This window comes from Mycothermus thermophilus (assembly GCF_041956435.1).
Source record: "Mycothermus thermophilus strain CBS 625.91 unplaced genomic scaffold VTJ04scaffold_2, whole genome shotgun sequence".
In the NCBI taxonomy this organism is placed as follows: domain Eukaryota; kingdom Fungi; phylum Ascomycota; class Sordariomycetes; order Sordariales; family Chaetomiaceae; genus Mycothermus; species Mycothermus thermophilus.
The window spans coordinates 188929-209044 of NW_027191428.1; the positions used below are offsets into that span (position 1 = coordinate 188929).

At 54.6% G+C, this 20116-nt stretch overlaps 7 protein-coding genes and 1 non-coding gene across 8 annotated transcripts; 5 read left to right on the top strand and 3 right to left on the bottom strand.

Annotated features, from left to right (window-relative positions):
• Nucleotides 1-1221: 1221 nt before the first annotated feature.
• Nucleotides 1222-1631, bottom strand: VTJ04DRAFT_2198 (uncharacterized protein; the record flags this gene model as incomplete). The annotated part of the gene is made up of 2 exons (XM_069359960.1): nt 1222-1466; nt 1523-1631. The coding sequence occupies 2 exons, from the start codon at nt 1629-1631 to the stop codon at nt 1222-1224; spliced, it is 354 nt and encodes a 117-aa protein (XP_069220719.1).
• Nucleotides 1632-1919: 288 nt separating this feature from the next.
• VTJ04DRAFT_2199 (uncharacterized protein) lies at nt 1920-3039 on the top strand (the record flags this gene model as incomplete). Its single annotated transcript, XM_069359961.1, has 3 exons — nt 1920-2533; nt 2591-2910; nt 2969-3039. The coding sequence occupies 3 exons, from the start codon at nt 1920-1922 to the stop codon at nt 3037-3039; spliced, it is 1005 nt and encodes a 334-aa protein (XP_069220720.1).
• A 176-nt stretch (nt 3040-3215) lies between these two features.
• Nucleotides 3216-3536, top strand: VTJ04DRAFT_2200 (uncharacterized protein; the record flags this gene model as incomplete). Its single annotated transcript, XM_069359964.1, has 1 exon — nt 3216-3536. The coding sequence occupies one exon, from the start codon at nt 3216-3218 to the stop codon at nt 3534-3536; it is 321 nt and encodes a 106-aa protein (XP_069220721.1).
• A 2017-nt stretch (nt 3537-5553) lies between these two features.
• VTJ04DRAFT_t44 lies at nt 5554-5641 on the bottom strand. The gene has a single exon. It is a non-coding gene; the product is annotated as a tRNA-Tyr (tRNA).
• Nucleotides 5642-7648: 2007 nt separating this feature from the next.
• On the top strand, nt 7649-9167 carry VTJ04DRAFT_2201 (uncharacterized protein; the record flags this gene model as incomplete). The annotated part of the gene is made up of 2 exons (XM_069359965.1): nt 7649-8160; nt 8228-9167. The coding sequence occupies 2 exons, from the start codon at nt 7649-7651 to the stop codon at nt 9165-9167; spliced, it is 1452 nt and encodes a 483-aa protein (XP_069220722.1).
• A 3960-nt stretch (nt 9168-13127) lies between these two features.
• On the top strand, nt 13128-13852 carry VTJ04DRAFT_2202 (uncharacterized protein; the record flags this gene model as incomplete). Its single annotated transcript, XM_069359966.1, has 3 exons — nt 13128-13186; nt 13469-13700; nt 13805-13852. 3 exons carry the CDS (start codon nt 13128-13130, stop codon nt 13850-13852), a joined length of 339 nt encoding a protein of 112 aa, XP_069220723.1.
• Nucleotides 13853-13964: 112 nt separating this feature from the next.
• VTJ04DRAFT_2203 (uncharacterized protein) lies at nt 13965-16745 on the top strand (the record flags this gene model as incomplete). The annotated part of the gene is made up of 3 exons (XM_069359967.1): nt 13965-14387; nt 14444-16495; nt 16557-16745. 3 exons carry the CDS (start codon nt 13965-13967, stop codon nt 16743-16745), a joined length of 2664 nt encoding a protein of 887 aa, XP_069220724.1.
• A 2098-nt stretch (nt 16746-18843) lies between these two features.
• VTJ04DRAFT_2204 (uncharacterized protein) lies at nt 18844-19821 on the bottom strand (the record flags this gene model as incomplete). The annotated part of the gene is made up of 2 exons (XM_069359968.1): nt 18844-19546; nt 19607-19821. The coding sequence occupies 2 exons, from the start codon at nt 19819-19821 to the stop codon at nt 18844-18846; spliced, it is 918 nt and encodes a 305-aa protein (XP_069220725.1).
• Between the last annotated feature and the right edge of the window lie 295 nt (nt 19822-20116).

Consider the following 20116-nt stretch of genomic DNA (forward strand, 5'->3'; position numbering starts at 1 on the left):
CAAACAAGGCCCGCTGCATGAACGAACTGAGGATCTCGAAACAGCGTGAACTGGGGACTGCATTTACAATCGCAGATCAGGAACAACAACGTGAAGAAACTCGCTCGCTGTTTTATGGATTCCTGGGCACGTTTGGACCTTCCGAGGTCGTCCATCAACCTCTGAATCGCTCACCGATGCGCCAAGGGCTCATTCATGATGTTATCGGACAGCCGTGAAATGAAGTCAAGGCCGCATGGCAATGTCATTTGTCGGGAGCGTGACGTGAAGTCTTGACTGCCCGAATTGGGATGGCACCCCGCATTCTGCAAGGCACAGCGATGCCATTGGCGGCTGAGCTTCTTCAGGGGCCGGCATCGCAGGGGGATTGATGGAGGCGCGGCGCAATTTGCTCTGACGTCGCAGCTTCAGACGAACACAACTGCTCGGCACTGCTTCCAAGAGAATCCTCTGCTCCAGCTGGTGCTTCTTGTCAGGGACTGATCCCAGGTCTCAAAAGGCGGTCTTCTCAGAAACATGCCATGTCCAAGACGTGCTGCAACATGGAGGCCGCAAAGCCAATGACCCCTAGCCGCGCCACGTCCCCAAGAGGTCACGAAAATCACGGCCTGGCCTGCTGGTGCTGTGGTACTCAATGACTGGCAGAGCGATTTCCAGACTGCTTCTCTTGTCTTTGGGCTGCAGCGATGCCACCTCATCTCTTACCCGCGAGATGACGGCTGGGCAGTCGAGTCCTGCTCTCTTATAGTCCGCGTCGTTTCCCATGTGATAGTGTAGTTGTCCTAGTATATCTCGATCTCTCTTGTTCGGAAGGATCGGGGAAATCCTGATCGCTACCATGAAGGGCGGTGGTGCCATTAGCAGAGGCCCCCGCAAACCTAAATTGAAGGAGTGAGCTTTTGCTTGGTTCCTGCTTGAAGGAACCAGGAGTCTGCCTGTCTTCTGCCGTCCGGGGTCACACCCCCAGCAACACCCCGGCCCCACCCGCTCACCCCGAAATCCAAGAAAACAGTCTCACTCCCGCCTAAACTTCATCTCCGGCCTTTTCTCTCACCTTTTCCTCCTCACCTGCGGCCACCGGGTTTGTCTTTCAACACCCTTCTTTCCACTACACTCCTTTTTCACTTAGAAGTTTTTCAACTTCGTTCCACTCCTTTTTCGGCATTTTCATTGCGATTTTGAGCCCGTCAAGTTTCCAGCACTCCTCGCTCGAGTCTCACCTCAATATCGCATTTCGTTCCTTTCGGCACATTCCGCATTCCGCTCCTTTTCGATCAACCGCAACAATAAGACATACTCAAACTTGGCATTCTCGACGGCAGTGCTGTCATCCAGCGTTTTGAGCAACCCAGACTTCGTGTGTGGCCGGCCAGCAACGTGGATCCCATCATCCAACAGCTTGTGAAGGACAACGAGCGTCATCTCAGAAACGTAGCCCAGGCCGAACTCAACGTGTCTCACCCTCCCTCGGCCCCGAGCATACCATCATCTCACTCGTGTCCTTGACGGATCCCCCACCGACAGCTGCGCTGCTTTCTCCAGCTGGTACTGACCTTATAACCTTGACTTATCCGCTCCATCTTCCTCCACACGAAGGTACGTTCCGGCTGGTTGGCCGTGTACGCCATCATTGATTGTCTATCAAAGCTTCGCCCCACACACAGCTCGAGCGTCCGTTGAGATTGAGGATGAGCTGTCTCAGCTCAAGGTGACTTTGTCATTCTGTGACCTACTCCCACTTGGTCACTCGTGGGCGGGAAGTTGGACACAGAGGCAAAGGAGACCGCAATCCTCTAGGGTTGCGCCACCGATTTCGCGTGCCGCTGCGCTGGACAGCAAAAGCTTATAAGAGACCTTGATGGGACTTCCACTCATGAATGCACGCATGCTAACTATATCTCAGAACATCAACCATCACAATGAAGGCCTCGGCATTTCTCGCCACCTGCGGCGCCGTTCTTTGCGCTGCCGGCCCCATCCTTCCCCGCAAGGTCTACACCAAGACGGACATCGTCGTTCAGTGGGTGACCGTCACTGTGACTGAGGGCGACACCTTCACGGCGTTCCATCGCGGCCGGCCCAGGCCCTCGACCACTGTGGTGGAAGAGGTGCTCACGACCTCGATCCCTGAGCCAGAGCCCGAGTCTACCTCGGAGGAGGTCCCCCCGCCGCCTCCTGAGACCACCGAGGAACAGGTGATACCGCAGGAGCCCACCCCGGATCCCACCCCCGATCCCGCTCCTGCATCCACTCCAGTGCCAGAGCCGGAGCCTGAACCCCAGCCTATTCCGCAGCCCGAGCCCGAGCCCGAGCCCGAGCCTCAGCCGGTGCCCCAGCCAGAGCCCGAACCGACTCCTGAGCCTCAGCCTCAACAGCCTCAGCAACCCCAGCAGCCCAACGACTACATCAGCGCTGCCCTGTTCCACCACAACATTCACCGTGCCAACCACTCAGCTCCTGATCTCTCTTGGAGCGACTCCCTCGCCAACTCGGCCAAGGTGCTCGCCTCGCGCTGCGTCTTTGCTCATGACACGTAAGTTTCAGAGAGGAGTCCATTTCGGTCCGAACATGACACTGACACGCTACTTAGTTCCATCAACGGTGGTGGCTACGGCCAGAACCTGGCCATGTGGGCTTCATCCAGCCAGCAGCAGCTCCAGAGCGTTGGTGCTGTCAACTCTGTGGCCAGAGCCGCCAGCGACGGCTGGTACAACGGCGAGGTCAACCTCTTCGCCAGCGAGTACGGCAAGGCCAACCCCAACATGGCCGGCTTCCACGACTGGGGCCACTTCACTCAGGCCGTCTGGAAGGGCACCAAGCAGGTCGGCTGCGCTACCGTCCTCTGCCCTGCCGGTACCATTGTCGGCAGCATGTCCTCGTGGTACACCGTCTGCAACTACTCCCCGCCGGGTATGTGATATCTGAGTCCTGATCCTTTCTATCGAGCATTACTGACTGTGCATTATAGGCAACGTTGGCGGCCAGTACGACAAGAACGTCGCCCCGCCCCAGGGCCAGCCTGCGGTCTTCGCTGCGTAAGGTAGCGTTTGATCTGTCAAGGTAGATGAATCTATCTACATCTTGGGCCCAAACGAAGATGGGCAACCCATTTTTGCTTTTTTTCGATTCAGTGTCACGGGCCATTTGTACATCGCTTGTTTTTCGGCCCGCAGGGAGAGGCATATTTGTTTTTGGATTTAGGCGTTTGACATATCATGTGTGTATCTGAAAAACGCGGCGAAGGACCGGACCCCTTGAACGAACGACATGGTACATACCCCCCAAGACTATATGACAACGAGCCATCTCGAGAGAGCTTGTGTGAGGCAAAAAACAATATGGCAACGGATAGATGGATACACTACCAATGTGTGGTTTTGGTAGCATGGGAATTTTGGCGGGGTTTTGTTGATGCTTGCTTTCTCAAGCTCTCGCTGGCTTTGAGAAACAGGGGATGGGCAAATGGCACGTTTTTGACTTCGAAACTTCGCTTCGTTGGGTTTGAGGATATCCAACGATTTGTTGGCACTGTCTGAGAACCCCCCTTTTGGTTGTTTGGGAGGGTTTTTGTTGGGGAGGGGGTTTTGAAACTTGCTTCTTGCTTTCTCTCTTCCCTGACGGTGGAATATTTTTGAGAAGATTTCATCTTTTCGGACCCTTGGGTTTTGAGTTTGGGGTGCGTGATGATGAGCATTTACCTAGGCATGACTTGATGAATGAGACAAGTTCGATGATGTGGGCCTCCGTTTGCCCCATGATCCTCTGTTGCCTGCGTTGATGTCTTGAAAATGGGTGTGAAAATGGTGGTTTGAAGAACCAGGGAGGTTGTCTGTGGTATTCTGCCACTTGGCTGAAGTGATGACATCCCAATAAACAGCCCTGAGTAGCATTAACGTGAAGGATTCCTTCAGGCATCCCTTCGAGTTCAAACGTCCTGTCCAGGTTGGAAGGGCGCGTTGGTGAGTTCTCGAAGCTTTGGCTGGAGAGTTGGATGTCGAGGTCGAGGTTGACCCGGACAGGCTGGCTGGAGAAAGGAAGGACCGAGGTTGAGAAGAATGTGCATTACTGAGGAAGGGATAATACATACTAGTCGTTTTCTTGATTTGGCCTGACTCTTGTGTCTGTGACGGATGAAGTGATGCATCAACGCAGGATACACTTAGGCGTTGTTTATGGGACCGCTGATGGTGTGGTGGTTGTTATATTTGGCCAGTTGAGTTTGTCGAAAACTTGAGCGAACTTGATCATGGCGCAGACTTGTCGGGGCAAGGGGAAATCATGAAGTTGCGGGAGTATGGGCGCTGTTTTATCTTCGTTACCATGGCTCATATCTCTCAGCGTATGCTTCAGAATATCTAACTCGGCTTATCTGGCAAATGGGCGAGGTTGGGATACTCTGCATCTGGGAAGGGATGTGGAGGTGTTGTTGGCAAGGGAAACACAGAGTCGTCATACCAGCTAAAGGAGTAACGTTCATAGAGGCGACATTAGTATTGTTTCTACATCACTGGGTGAAAGAGAGGGATAAACTGGAGATGTTAGTAGGATGGATACACACCTGGATTCCGTTCGATGGGATGTGTTGTATATTCGTATTTGCAACCCGCAATCTTGGTTTCTTATGGTGATGAATACGTTGCAGAGGAAGAGGACAGAAAGCCTCAACCTGGTGCTAGCCTGGCCCCTGGGTAAAAGCCAGGCGAGATGAATAAACTGAAGGCCGTTGCTCTCACCTGCCGCAGCCTCCTCAAGCCCAAAACACAGTGACCAAGTACTTACCTACCTACCCGGGCCGTTTGAAGGGGGCAAGAACTTGTGGAAGGTGATGTTTTCCGAAGAAGAGCGAAAGAACGTTCTTCTCGTCCCTACATCCAGGAATGGAAGGCACGGAAAAGCATAAGGCCCGCCTTCCCTTCTCTCTCTCCGCCAGCTCAGATTCTGAAATCCTTTCTCTTCTCTCCAAAACTTCTATCATCTTGTCAAAAGACGTCTCTTGCCCGAGGAGAAGTTGATAGATGTAGCGACTCGAACTGGATGTCTGAAGCAGGCAGGCTCTGTTGTATTCGTTCCCTGAGTCAAGTTGGATGCTGCTTCTTGAGGTCATCGTTGGATATACGATCGGAAGCCGGGAGTTTGAGGTGTGTCAAACTGTCCTTGGAAGATGTTGTGCGCTTCCTGGACTTGGGGGTTCATGTAGACAGCCGAAGGAGAGGTGTGGCCTGATGGATGCCATGATGTGCAAACAGGCTTGATGAAGAGATACAGCGTAGGAGCACGGTTGTCGTGCTCGAGAATGGACAGACAAGTCAACGATATTCACCTAGCAATGTTATATTGTCACTTTCATATTGGAGATGTCATGCCAATCATTTTGGCCAGCTGGAGTCATCTTTACGTTCCAACTACTGACACTCGAACTGGATAAGAGAGCAGGTATTGAAAATATCCTCTTCCGCACTTTTTTTGTGTTAACACCGCAAAAATGCCAAAAATACGATTCAACACATCATCTCGAATCTCAAAATCACAAAAAAGAAAAATGGCAAAAGGAAGTCCCCTCGACCGGAATCGAGCCGGTGACCTTTCGGTTTGAAATCATCCAATTACAGCCGAACGTGATAGCCAACTACACCACAAGGGGTTCCAAGTGTTGTGAAACCCCGGCACAACATCAGGCTAAACAGATCGTCGTGAGGGGCATCTCCGCAAACCTTTTTGACATCCTATCATCAATAAGTCTGGTTGGCGCCATGTTTCTGATGATGGCAGTGGGCCATAACAGACATCCAGGATCCGTTGAGTTCACCGTGGCCAAGAGCTGGTGGGGAGACACTCGTGTGACCTCTGGGATCGAACCAATCCACCGGATCACGGAATGTTCGCTCGGTGGATTGCCGAAGGAACGGGATCTCCGAAATGGAACCAACAGAACGGAGGCCGTACCCGTTCTCGGCTGGATCTCGCACCAACAAAGCTCTGAACATCCCGGATTTGTGTTTGTCAACGGACCGGAAGCCCGGACTCACCGCACGTGGCTAATCGCCGCGCGACCCCATACTCGACACGTGGGAAGCCGGGATGAGGTCCGACAATCGGGAGACACTTGCGACCAGAATCCCGGCTCACAAGCCTGTTGAGTAGAGGAGACTCCGGCGTTGACTCGATCACGACAGTCTGGACGGGCTTTTTTTAGCCGGAGCAGGGGTTCTGCGGCGAAGGTGTCATTCTGGACAAATGCCGGGCGATCCATCAACAAGAGCCGTGTTGTTGGGTTGGGTCTGACAGTCTTGTCGTCATTGTCATTCGACTCGATTGTCGTTCATTATCTTCATCCAACCTGGAATGGTTCTATGGCGTAGGGCTGGGCTATAGCCGAAGACACTAGAAGCCGAGGGCATTTTCGATACTTAATCCATAGCGTAGGGCACCATCGATTTGACATCAGCTAGTTTTATCTTTGGCACGCTCCGTTTGGAAAAGTGAAGTGAAATTGCTGTGCTGAAATCATGGATTCGGCGACGGAACATTGACACGCCCGAACATTTGCGGCTGCGGCGAGGATCGGACACCACACCTCATCGCGCTATCAACACCAGCAAAGACACACCAGCGCCCATCAGCAATTGTGGAAATGAGCAACAGAGGGCTGCCTTGCAATTGGCCCCTCCCGAAGCACAGACTCCAAATCCGTTCCCGCCAAACCAGTCCCGAACGGGAAAGGGCTCAGGTACCAAGTCAGCCACTAGGGGATGCCAAGACGTGAGCTGGACGCTTGGCTTCTTGTTTTCTGCTTGTTTTTCCTCAATCCTCCACTGTCTCGCCGGACACCGCGGGAAGAATCCACATGCAACATGCATGCGCTGAAGCGGGGAGCTGAATCGATACGAACTGGGCACACATCCGCCGCCCGCCCGCCGACCCCTTTACCCTGCGCTCAGCGATAACCAACGGCCCCCGTCAACTACACTACGGCTTGTGCTAACGCTAGGCAATCCTAGCCCAAGCGTTTTCGCCAGGCCGCGTTTCCCTTCGAGGCCCAGAAGCCTGGGAGGGATGGCCCCGGCGGCGTATCGCTAACCCCTGAGGTGAAGTGATTCCCTGGCTTGGGGTCCAAGGTTGCACTAGTGTTAACGGAGGCCCGAACCAGGGTCGCAATGGCGGCGACAGCTCGGTAACGTTAGCCGCGAACATCGCAGGACGGGCCTCCGTTCAGCTCTGCCGTGTCCTCGACAGCGGGCTGCCCTGCAGTGGGGGTTCCGACGGTGGTGGACCTGCTGGTTTCCGCCAGGTCCAGCTCGTCGATGCAGGGAGTCTTGTCAAGCCGGGCTGTGTTGGGGCCGCATCTTTCTTGTCCTTGTCCATCCCACTCAACCTCAACACCACAAGATTTCCCTTGTGCTGTTGTTCTTGAGAGTGTCCTTCGTTTGAACCAACTTCTTTTCCCATTCTTCTTCTCTCTTGGGTTCGGCCTGGTGGTGCTTGGTCGTTGATATCACTTCGCCGCCCACGCCGCTCGTTTACCTAGTTGGAGAGAGGAGTGCCGGCAAGACTTGAAGAGAAGAGCAATCCGAGTCGTTCTCTGCCGTCTCGACGATCCCCGACAACTACCACCTCTTGAACTCTGGCGGACTGCCCGCCACTCCATACAATGGACCAGAACGACAACTACGACCGCGCTGCGGCGTCGGCCGTGTCGACGACGGCACCCACCCCACGAAGGCCGGGATCGCCCGCCGACTCTGCTCGCAACCCCTTCGGCGACGGTGCCGAGTCCCGGGCATCCTACCGCTCGTCCGGCCTCAACCCTACCAACCCCTTTGGCAGCCCTGAGCAGTCCCGGCCGCCGAGTAGCTTCGGTTCGTCCTCCGCCTTGGCCCGCTTTGAAGGTGCCGCTGGTGGCCAGCGCTACTTCCACTCCCGCCGCGTGCGCAAGGGCGAGGTCGAGAAGCCGTGGACCAAACACGCCGACCCCAAGGAGAAATGGGTCACCATTCTTCCCATTCTCGGTATCATTGTCGGTTTGGGCATTTCGGGCTTCCTCGTGTGGGACGGCATTCGCAGCGTCGTCCATCACAACTACTGCCCGGTGCTGTTGGAGACTTGGGAGAATGGCTTTGACGAGAGGATTTGGACGAAGGAGGTGCAGGTGAACGGGTTTGGGTAAGTAAAGCCAAGGCGCGGAGCATTGCTGCGGTGCCGCAGTGTGACTGACACGATGTGACTGCAGTAACGGCGAGTTCGACATGACCACTGGCGGCGATGAGAACGTCTTCATCGAGGACGGTCGCCTGATCATCAGGGCGACCCTGCAGGACGACGCGCTCATGATGAAGGATACCAAGATCGATCTGCTCAAGGACGGCACGTGCACGTCCAAGGACCCGGCGCACTGCATTGCCTACACCAACATCACTGCTGGCAACTCGTCCATTGTTCCCCCCGTCAAGTCTGGCCGCATCAACACCAAGCGTGGCGCCAAGATCCGGTACGGCAAGGTCGAGGTCGAGGCCAAGCTGCCCGCTGGCGATTGGCTGTGGCCCGCCATCTGGATGATGCCCGTCAAGGATACTTACGGCCCGTGGCCCCGCTCCGGCGAGATCGACATCATGGAGTCCCGCGGCAACAACTACACCCACCCGCAGGGCGGCAACAACATCATGTCGTCGGCTCTGCACTGGGGTCCTTCCAAGGATCACGACGGCTTCTGGCGCACCAACAACAAGCGCCAGGCCCTGCACACCACCTACTCGGCCGGCTTCAACCTCTTTGGGCTTGAGTGGTCGCAAAAGTATCTCTTCACCTACGTCAACTCGCGCCTGCTGCAGGTCATGTACGTCAACTTCGACTCGCCCATGTGGTCGCGCGGCAACTTCCCCGTGCAGGAGGCCAACGGCACCCGCATCGAGGACATTTGGAGCCAGACGGGCCGCTACAACACCCCCTTCGACCAGGAGTTTTACCTCATCATCAACCTCGCCGTCGGCGGCACCAACGGCTGGTTCGAGGACAACGCCAACGACAAGCCCTGGCTCGACGGCTCGCCGAACGCTCGCAAGGACTTCTGGCAGGCCAAGGACCGCTGGCTGCCCACCTGGACCCAGCCCCAGCTGGAGATCAGGAAGGTGTCCATCTGGCAGCAGTGCGATGGTAACGAGCATGAGACGTAAGTTGTGGGGTGGTGAACAGGTGAAATCGGGTTGAGGTAAACTGGGAGAATGTGATGCGGATGTGATTTTGGGTACGTGGGTTGTTTGATGGGTGTTTGGTTATAGATTGGATTTTTGCTTGCTGTATGGGTTTTGTGCTTTTTGGGTAATGTTTATTTCATGGTGTTTTCATGTTTTTATCTCAGGTATCTAGTGGTTTGTATACACGCAATAACATGAGACCTGTTCCCATAATTGTTGACCAGAGCGGTCCTTTCGTGTGTGATAACCTTGGAGTGAGGCCTGAAACGCCACCCCCACCCAGCTCCTGGACTTGAGCGTTTGCATGACAAGCTTTCTTCATCTTCCGTCGTGCTTCCCGTCGTGCTGTTCAGCCTCACGGGCACCTACATATAAACAACGTCACTTCGCGCGTTCTCGGCAAGGCAGCATCACCATTCCCTTGGGTTTGGTGGCTTTTTCGCCTGTGTGTGTGTTCTAATGTTCCAATGTTCCAACCCCCTTTGGTTTGCAGACTTGGCGTTTTTTGGGCCGCCCCTCTTTTTTGTAGCGAGCCTTACGGTACTTAGCGTACTGTACAAAGTAGGCAGATGAGTGATCCTCCGTCACCTATGGCCTAGAAGGGAAAGCGGTGCGAGGAGAGGTCAGCAGCAAGAGAAAATGAAGATTGGATTTGGGAGGGGAGGGTGATGTGATGACCGTGATTGTGTAACAATTCATCAATGTTCTCCCCTGGGTTGTGTTGATGAACTCATGAAAATTGGAAAAGTCCAAGACCAAATTTTCGTTCTTTTTTTGGTTTTTCGTCAACATTTCTCAGTAAGGAAAACCCCCAAAACCAGCCAGTTCAGCAGCGCCCACTTTGATAATCTCCCGCGCTATCTTCGTCTACTTGACAACTAGCGGTGGAGAGGTTAACGTTAGGGCCTTGATGGACACGTCGGTCTTTTGGGTGGTGGGCTTGGTGGCGTTGGGATCCACAACGGCCAGCATCCCGGTCCCGGTCGCGAGGAACGCCGGACGGTCGCCGGGACCGGTTGCGGAAGAATGAAGAATTCTCGGTGGCTTCGAGATTTCGTGTCCTGTACGGAGTGTTATGGCGTTTGGAAGTGATGAGTTGTTACTAATGTATTGGAGTCTCAGACGGAACGCAAGTTGATGACCTAAAGGCCATGTTTTCGGCGGGCAGACAAAATTTCACTTTCCCGCTACGCTGGGCATGTTGAAGAACAGACGAACACCTGGTGGGCAGTGACCCCGCTGAGGTTCGAACGACATCTGCTTCCCCAATGGCCAGAACTTCCATCATGGGATTTCGGAATCCGCCAGACCCTTTGGACTGTGAATTCTACGGGATACGGTGTAGTGTGAAGTAGATGTCAAGGCTATGTCCAAGAGCTCTATCAACAAATCGTGCTCATCGATCGATCGGGTAGGGTACTGTACACATAGGCCCCAGATAGATTGGCTTACTTCCTACTAACTAGCCGGCCGGCCGTCGATCAACCCGGCAATATTGATCTCCCAGATAACCACCCGGCTGTGAGAAAAAAAGCACGTTTTTGCGGCCGGTTCAGGTAAGATTCATGTGTTGGTCGTGAGCTGACTGCATGGGCAGGGCCGCGATACGGAGTGGTAGTTACTACCGTAACCAGGGAGTTTATCAAGGCTTGTATGGGAGAATGAACGACACCGCCATGCTGTTCAGGCAGTTTTCGCCGTGCTTACTCCTACATGGTTCTGCAAGTGAGAGCGGCCCAACAGGTGTTGACATTATCTCCGCGAAATCTCGGTGTAGGGGGAATGTTTCTAGGGGGGATGATGATTGCGCAATTGAGGCCATTGGAAGCCTCGTGTTTACTTATCAAGCATGGGGTTGAAAAAAGACCTTTTCTTTCGTTTGTCCCCTTTGCGGTGGACTTGGGATGCCGCTGACCGCCAGCGACTAACGGCTGTGGCGCCGCCCTACGAGGAAAGCCTTGCCCAGCCCAGTCCAGCTCAGCTGGATTGTGCGATACTTAGAGTGAGACATGGGCTTCGGGACGGCGAGTCGCCTGCCTGCTTCCGCGCTTGATGGTGAAGCTTGCCGTCGGGTGATGGTGGTGGACGGTGGTTCTGGTCCAGGATGGTGACGGAGGGGACCGGACGGAGCCCAGCCGGCATTGCGTGCAGCAGGAAAGCCGATGATGACACCACAGCGGGCTGAAGCAGTCGTGAGTATTGGAAAATATCGAACAAATCGACACACGCTGAATGGTTGGGGAGGGTGCCAGCGAAGCACCGTCTCCAATCGATGAGCTGATGTCGACTTCCCACTCTGGACTGTGATTACAATCAAGAAATTTGTGCCTCCTGCAAAGCCGTTGCTTGACGATGTTTGCCTCTCTGTTCGACGGCCTTCCGTCAGCGGGGGGTCTGTCCGCCCTGCAAGGACGATCGCATCGCCTCCAACCACGATGCTTGCGTGGTTGCAATGGAACAGAGGGGCAGCTACCCGCCCCTATTTTTGGCCAGTAACTGGGTGACGTGGGATCGGTAACCTGTCCGGACCACTCGCAGCTCTTCTCGTATCGGTTCGTGAGTGAAACGTTGAGGACGTGTGCGACCAATTGCCCCGCCAAACGGCCGATCTCGAAGCCATTGGGTGTTTTTGACTTGAACTGTGTTGGTTGTCTGTCCCAAGGAGCTGGTGATGGTGTACACAGGGCAAGACATGCGAGGGTTTGCCACGCTGGGTTTACGGGACGGTGTGTTTGAGACCATTGACAAGACAAAACGGACGGTGCGGTGACGGCGAGGGAATGTTGAACATCCAAGCGCAATCGCTGGCCCCCTCCACCACCAAAGCTGGCCGAGCTCAGGGGTTGCAGCAACGCTATTGTCTTGTGCAAGCTAGGGGGGGGTTGCATGTGGCTTGGGCGAGGCCGACGGTGCCAAGACGGTGACAAAAACGGAGGCATTGAGGAGCTTTTCCAGGTTTCCCACCCTTGTACCTGGTGCTGTTCTTCAAGCTGAAAGGCGCTGGAGTCCAGGTCCACCACACAAGGCGCTGGTGAGAAATGAACACTCCACTGAGAGGTTTTCCAGAACTCGTGGACCGCGATATCTCCATCAGCCTTGTCGATGTTGAAGAGTGCAAAGTGAGGGGTATCTAGAGTTGGCAAGACTAACTCACTCATTGATGAGGTCTCCAGTGGAATGAGGCCGAGAGACGTCATCGTCGCCAGACATTGATGAGAGAACAAACTCAACTATTCGAGTCGGTATACAGTCACTATCCGTCGGATGTCTCACACCTACGGAGCCCAGTGGCTATCGAGAGCCACCAAACCGATGAGACAGACCGAGGAAAAAAGTTGCTGGGGCTCAGCGATAAGCGACCGACCCTGGAGGTGATAGCAGAGCCCACTTCAGCCCAATGGCTAGCTCTCAGCAGCGACCAAGCAGCCACGCCAAACGCCATCGAGAAGTGCGCTAAATTTCCCTTGCCGCCAAGATCGCACAAACGCGCCCGTAGCAGTGACAGCCGCAGCAAGGCGCGCGTTGTCGGAGATGATGGTTGCAAATATTGATCCGGGATGACGACACGAAGTGAAGATATCGTCTTTGATTGACTGATAGTGTAGTTGCTCCGGATTTCATGCTGAGTGCATGTCTTGAGTTTACATCAAGTAGTTCGCTGGCCAGAGAGCACCGAGTATCTCTTCTGCTGTTGTTAAGACACAAGGTCGATGCTGTCGGGTCTGTCTGTGGCGAACTCAGCACTTGTCGGACCTGAGATTGACGACGGGGCCTGAGGTGCCAAGCTGGAACCTGGCCCATCTTTCGCGTGGAAGACTGGGTTGCAGTTCACGGGCCTCTGTGATGCTCCCCTGTCCCCTGTGCTTCACACCAACCTGGAAGGAAGGGGGCCAGCACCGATCCAGCCAGGGGGGGCCGCCAGCGAACCTGGAAACTCGCATGGTCGACCCGCCAGACCTCCAGTCCTCCCACGCTCCGTCCAGGGTCCCAGGAGGAAGGTGAGAGCCAATCGCCAGCCCCGCCGCCGTTCTTAGGCGTTCCCAGCGTTCCCAGCAGCCTCCAACGTTGCTTCGGCCTTGTCACTCTTTTGATCCCACCGTCCCGCTCCCTCCCCTGTCACCTTGGGTTCCGTCTTCCTGCCGCTCGCTCTCTGCCGATCAACCAACAACCACACTCGCTTTCCCACGTTCCCGCTCACTCGGGTTCTGCGCAGAGGACTGTCTGTCTGTCTCTTGGTCGGCATCGCGGCACCAAAACACCAGGAGAGAGCTTGCTTCCAGACGTCCGGTGAGCTCATTCACTTGCGCTCTCGTCGCCGCGCCTGCAGTCCCGAGTGCCCCGAACGTCGACGTCGCTCGCTTGCTTTTTTGCTGGCTCTCGGCAACATCGCCAGAGCCGTCCATTCGCTATCCCGTCTCACCCACCACTCGTGAGACGTACACTCGCTTGACGGATTGGAGTTGGGTTTGGGTTCAGGAGGACGTTGGAGGACGACAACTTGCGGATCTCGAGGTATGGCTCGCCATTGAGAGACCTGCGCAATCTGCCGGATATGATTGCAGTATCTCAGCTGTGTGGGTGTCACGTCTGAAGCCAACTTGCTGACATATCTGCAGAACGAGTTCACGACATCAAAGTCACCGGTCTGCGTGGTCGAGGACTGAATTCTTGACTACCTACCTACCGGCGCGGTTAGGGTGTCCGTGCCGCCTCTACGGCACTAGTTGATCAGAAGAAGTAGGGAGACACAGGACCCGACATAGGGTCGCCGCCACGATGGGCATTGGAAGTTATTTCAAGGCCGAGAAGCCTCCGGGCCCGGGGAACGCTCAGACGACGCCCTCATCACCACCACGGAAGACTAACTCGAGACATGCGACTCAACCGTCTGTCGACAACCCGCCGTCGTTGCGGCCCCCTTCCGAGCTCCAACCACCTACCCCTCGCTTCAGCTCTAGGCCCCAATCCATTTCGAGCAAGTCAGTGAAGTCAACAGCGAGCTCCGTCCTCGACGAGATCAAGCATGAGGTTATGGTCAACTACCTCTATCAGCAGCAATGCTCTCACCTCTGGGTGTCAGACGGCAGTGGTGAAATTGAAGGTGTGCTGTTGAGGAAAGCGAGGGGCCACTACATGGCCTGCCCGCCGCCGCTGGCCAACTCGCAGTTTGCGCTGGCCTGTGCTGCTCTGAACGTTCACGTACGTATTGTTGGGTCTCGGTTCGACGCACACGTATCAGACTAACTTGTCATTAGTGCGCAATGACGGTCAACTCCCGAGTCATCAAGAACTTCCTTTCGTGGTCGCCTGATGCGGTTGATGTGCCTCTCATGAACGGCCTTCGTGTTCAGATCCTGCCGACTCTCGAAGACCTGCCACGAGCGCGAAAGCACCAGTTCGCGGCGTTCGTGGCATCAGAGGGACTGCTCGTTGTCTGGGATGATGATGCTATGCATCTGGTGGACCGTGCCAAGGCAATCGAGGCTGAGCTGATGCAGCTGGTTTGGAAGACGGGTATGGAGGAGGACGAGGATGAGAAGGCGAAGGAGAAAGAGAAGGCGGATCCTGAGTTGGACGAGGAGAGCGGCGAGATCAAACCCGAGAAGCGGCCAGTCCACCTTCAAAACGCCTGGCTTGTTGCCCTCACCCTGCTGCTCGTCACTGTTGGGCTCGGCGCGGCCTTCCGTCAGCTGGCCATCGAGATTTCGGTCGACGGGAACTGGGTCCGTCTGGGCCTCGTCGCTCTGTTCCCCATCCAGGTCTTCTTCACCCTCTTCTTCTGCCAGGTTATCGTTGGTTGCTTGGCCCAGATCTTCGGTCCCATCCGCCAGCTCACCATCAACTCCAAGTTCTACTCCGCCCGTCCCCCGCCGCGTCTGCGCTCCGCGGTCCTGCCTCACGTCACTGTTCAGTGCCCCGTTTACAAGGAGGGCCTTAATGCTGTCATTGCCCCCACTGTCAAGTCCATCAAGCAGGCCATGTCGACCTACGAGCTTCAGGGCGGTTCGGCCAACATGTTTATTAACGACGACGGTCTGCAGCTGATCAGCGAGGAGGAGCGCCGCGCCCGTATCGAGTTCTACGCCGACCACAGCATTGGTTGGGTCGCTCGTCCCAAGCACGGCGAGAACGGCTTCGTTCGCCGCGGCAAGTTCAAGAAGGCTTCCAACATGAACTTCGCCCTGATGATCTCGTGCAAGGTCGAGGACAAGCTGGCTGCCATCGAGCGTACCCCGGATTGGTCTCAGCACGACGAAGCCCTGGCTTACGAGAAGGCTCTCAAGGAGGTCCTTGAGGAGGACGGCCGCGCCTGGGCCGACGGCAACATCCGCATTGGCGACTACATCCTGCTCATCGACTCTGACACTCGTGTGCCTGCCGACTGCCTGCTCGATGCCGTCTCTGAGATGGAACAATCCCCCGACGTCGGTATCATGCAGTTTTCTTCGGGCGTCATGCAGGTTGTCCACACCTACTTTGAGAACGGCATCACCTTCTTCACCAACCTCATCTACAGCGCCATTCGTTACACCGTCTCTAACGGCGACGTCGCCCCTTTTGTCGGTCACAACGCTATCCTCCGGTGGTCGGCTATCCAGCAAGTCTCGTACATGGACGAGGACGGCTACGAGAAGTTCTGGTCGGAGAGCCACGTGTCCGAGGATTTCGACATGTCCCTGCGTCTGCAATGCGCCGGCTACATTATCCGTCTTGCTGCTTGGGCTGGTGATGGCTTCAAGGAGGGTGTGTCGCTTACTGTGTACGACGAGCTGGCCCGCTGGGAGAAGTACGCCTATGGTTGCAACGAGCTGCTGTTCCACCCCATCCGCACCTGGCTTTGGAGGGGCCCGTTCACACCACTGTTCCGCCGCTTCCTCTTCTCGAATATCCGCTTCACCTCGAAGGTCACCGTCGTCTCGTACATTGGTACTTACTACGCCATTGGTGCCGCCTGGATCATGACTAGCGTCAACTACTTCCTCATCGGCTGGTTCAACGGCTACCTCGACAAGTACTACATCGACTCGTGGCAGGTGTGGTTCTCCATCATCTTGGTGTTTAACGGTCTCGGCAACATTGCCCTTGCTGTCATGCGCTACCGTGTCGGTGAGAAGAGCATCCTGTATGCCCTGTACGAGAACTTCAAGTGGACCTTCATGCTGGCCATTTTCCTGGGTGGTCTGTCGCTGCACGTCTCGCAGGCGTTGCTGGCGCACATGTTTGAGATCGACATGACCTGGGGTGCTACCGCGAAGGAGGCGGAGTTTTCGAACTTCTTCATCGAGGTGCCCAAGGTGTTGAAGAAGGTGAGTCACTGCCAGATTCGAGACGTATTTGCGGTGTTTTCGATGCTAACTTAAAAACCAGTTCAAATTCTCTATGCTCTTCGCCACCATCTTCATCATCGGCATGATCATCCTCGCCACGGCCCCCTTCATCCCCTACAGCTGGCACATCACCGACTTTGTCGCCATCCTCCCCATGGCCACCGTCGCGGGGTCGCATCTCCTGCTCCCGCTGGCGCTCAACCCGGCTTTGATGACCTTCTCGTGGTAAACGGCCCGAGGGCAAACCACTTTGGGCCATTTGTTCTTTTTTTGTCTTCTGTCTCAGCGAGCAGGTTGTTGTCGCCGGGATGTGTTTATGTACTAGGGGTTCAATTCTTGTGTCAAACCGAACAAAGCCGAGCCAGTCCCGTGTCTCGATGGATGATGAAGAGGAGGAGGGGAGGCCCGGGCTGGGTTGTTAGTGTAGGTATGGATGTCTCTCTCATGTCACGACGTTCCATCTCTCGCCAATCTTTTTGGATACCTTTTATTTATTTATCTATTTGTCGTTTTGTCGTTTTGATGTTGGAAATAAGATAGAATGGGCAAGGGCGCTGCGATGAAATAGTCTCCTTTTTTTTTATTTATTGGGACTTTTTGTTTTCTGGAGTGTTAGGCAAAGGAGTTCGTTTGGTATATCGGGGTCTGTCTGCGTTGCCAGGATTTTTTCTGCTGTTAAACCTATTTAGCCAAAGGTCTCTTTCTCAGTCCAGTTTGAGATTGCTGGCCGGAGATGGGATATATTAGTAATTTTAACCTCGTTTTATATGTGGAACTTGCGGTGTTTGTGCCATTGTTGTGAGGTTCTGTGCCACGGCTCTTCGCATCGTAAGAAATTGAAGGCAACAGATTACCACCATGCCTATGAAGACAGAACCTCGCCACGGAGCGTCGGCCTCGATGGAAAGGATATTCCACCTCAGATACTCAGTCACGCACTCGGTCACCCACTCAAGCAAGCTCCGGGAATATGCGGCAGGGATTGAGAGGTCAGGTCTCAATATCCTATGTTTGAGACCTCAACACCTTGTTCTCGACATCCACGACCGTTTTGCGTGATAAGGGGGCCCGAGCACTCACTCAGTCCTGGAAATATATTGATGGCTTGGGCTTCTCTGAGGGTTTTCTCTGAGCTAGCTAGCTACCCAATGCCACGCCCTATGCACATTTCTCACTCTCCAGTGACCATTTACTCTTCCGTGTCACAGAATAATTATTGTATCAGAGCGTCAGCTCGTTTGTTCGAGGTCCAAGTGGGGGTGACGTAATATAAGGATGTGTCCTTTCCGTCGCCCATTTTCCTTGCATTTCGTGTTGGTTTTCTGTTTATCCCAGCCCGATAACTTTCTCCGTCATTGTCAATATGACTGACACAGCCAAAAGGAGCTTGAGACCTCGAGACCAGAAGTCTGTTTTCTCAATTTCTCTCCGACTCTGTCAACGCAACTATGACTGTGAAATAGTAGACAAGACTAAGTCAGTATGACTCGTCCCTCATAAACACTGTCTTCCGATTCCCGCTTCTCTCCACCGCCTCGCTGATAGCAATCCTCATGATTCTTATTTAGCTCGTTTGAGACTCTGTTAATACATGTGGCAAGCCTCTTTGGCAGCCTCATCAGCCACCGCATTCCACTCCCTTGGGATCCGTCAGAACTGAACTTCTGTACCCACGTTGTAGCAAGTGCTCACCTCGCGAAGCAGTTCTTCTCATAAATCCCTGTTCTAAACCGGCTCGCCCGAGTCAGCTCTCCAACCGTTGTCAGTCCATATTTATATCCATGTCGTGGCGCCCTTGACCACATGATAGGGATTGTGGCGATGACAACGGTGCGAAATACAGTTGACGAAAGTCGGGACCATGCCATGGCGAGGGTTGTGTCTGCGACTTTCACTTCTTCGGGCCTGGACTCAGAGCAATTATGGGCTTCAAAGGGTCGTTTCCATTGATCGAGTAGTCGGGATTTGTTCAAGTTTAGGTATGAGGTCTTGGGTCGTCATGACTCAGTGAAACGCAGAAGCAGTGACCATTGCTTCGCTGAGCTTCCCGTCCCCCTGAAAGGTAATCACCCAAGTAAACAAATGGACCCGGGCCATTGAACCTCCACACTTTGTTCAGTCCGTTGCGCAAGGGGCGAGCTTCAATCAGGCATAGAGCTTTACATTCTCTGTTTGGAGATGCGAAGTTCCCCCCAGATGTCTCCCACAACTTGCCCAAAAGTTCATCCGTCGACTTACATAGGCATAATTATGGTAGGACGAAGCCCTCTCAGTACTCATTACCATTCATGATCGACATATTATTCTGTTGTCCTCCTATGCCCTCCTTAAATAGTGAGTCCAGTAAACGACGTTAACTCGTCTGGAACATCACCATCAGTAGCAGCAACCTTATTCGTAGGCTCAGTCGCAGGCTCATTCGCAGGCTCAGTCGCAGGCTCATTCGCAGGCTCAGTCGCAGGCTCATTCGCAGGCTCAGTCGCAGGCTCATTCGCAGGCTCAGTCGCAGGCTCATTCGCAGGCTCATTCGCAGCCTCATACGCAGCCTCATGAGCCACCGTATTCCACTCACTCGGAATCTTCCAGAGCTTGACGGCCATTCCCTTGTCGTTGCATCTCTCCACCTCTCCCAGTAAGGCTTCCCACAAATCCTTATTCTTGACTGCTTCCTTGTTCGCAGTCTTCCACCCATTCCTGACCCACTTCTTAATCGACGTCGTCGCATGCTCCACCACGTAATCCGAGTCAGTGGCGATGACCGTCGTGTGAAAGCCCTCGCCCGGCCAGAACCGGCTGCGCAGGGCGCCGATCACGGCACGGAGCTCGGCGCGGTTGTTGGTCTGCGGACTATCGTGGCCGAAGGGACCCTTGTTTTCGAGGCGGTTGGCGGTGGCGTGCAGGATCCGCGCCGCATCGTCGGCGCAGCCGTCGCAAAACGCCCAGCCCGCTCTGGCGTCGCCTTTACCGTTCCCCAGGCATGAGCCGCTGGCAAGGATGAGACCGGTACCGTGGTCGTCAGGAAGGGTGTATCTGCGTAGATCATGGTGTCAGGGGAGCCTGAAACTGTGGGTTCTGAGCTATGAGACTCACCGGAAAATCTCCATGTGGCGTTTCCGACGAGTGAAGAGCTCGTCCGGGGACTTGTTGCTTGCCGGGACAAACTTGGTGGGAAACACCTTGTCAGTGCCAACCCTCAGGGGGCCGACGTCATCGGAAGGCGCCAGGTTGGCATCATCTTTGTCGACATAGATCAGGCGGCCGTCTGGCAGTTTGATAAGTCTGATTTCCCGAGGGTTGGGAGCCATAGTTGCGGCCTGGCCCCAGGTGTCTTGAGGATGGACGATGTTGAAAGGAGGGAGGGAAGAATCCGGAGACTGAAAGGTATCTGAAAGCCCCAGGTTCTCAAATGACTTGATAACTCATCGGAAAGTCGAGATTGCAACCGCAGAACTGAGCGAGAGGGAGAGAGAAGGTAAATGGTGCGGGGTAGGAAGGCTGAACCTTAATCTAAGGCATGATGGCTTCCTTTTCGAGAGAAAAGAACCAACATTTCCCAGCTCGAGTTGAAGCGCACTTTCTCGCATGCATTCCCGAGACCAA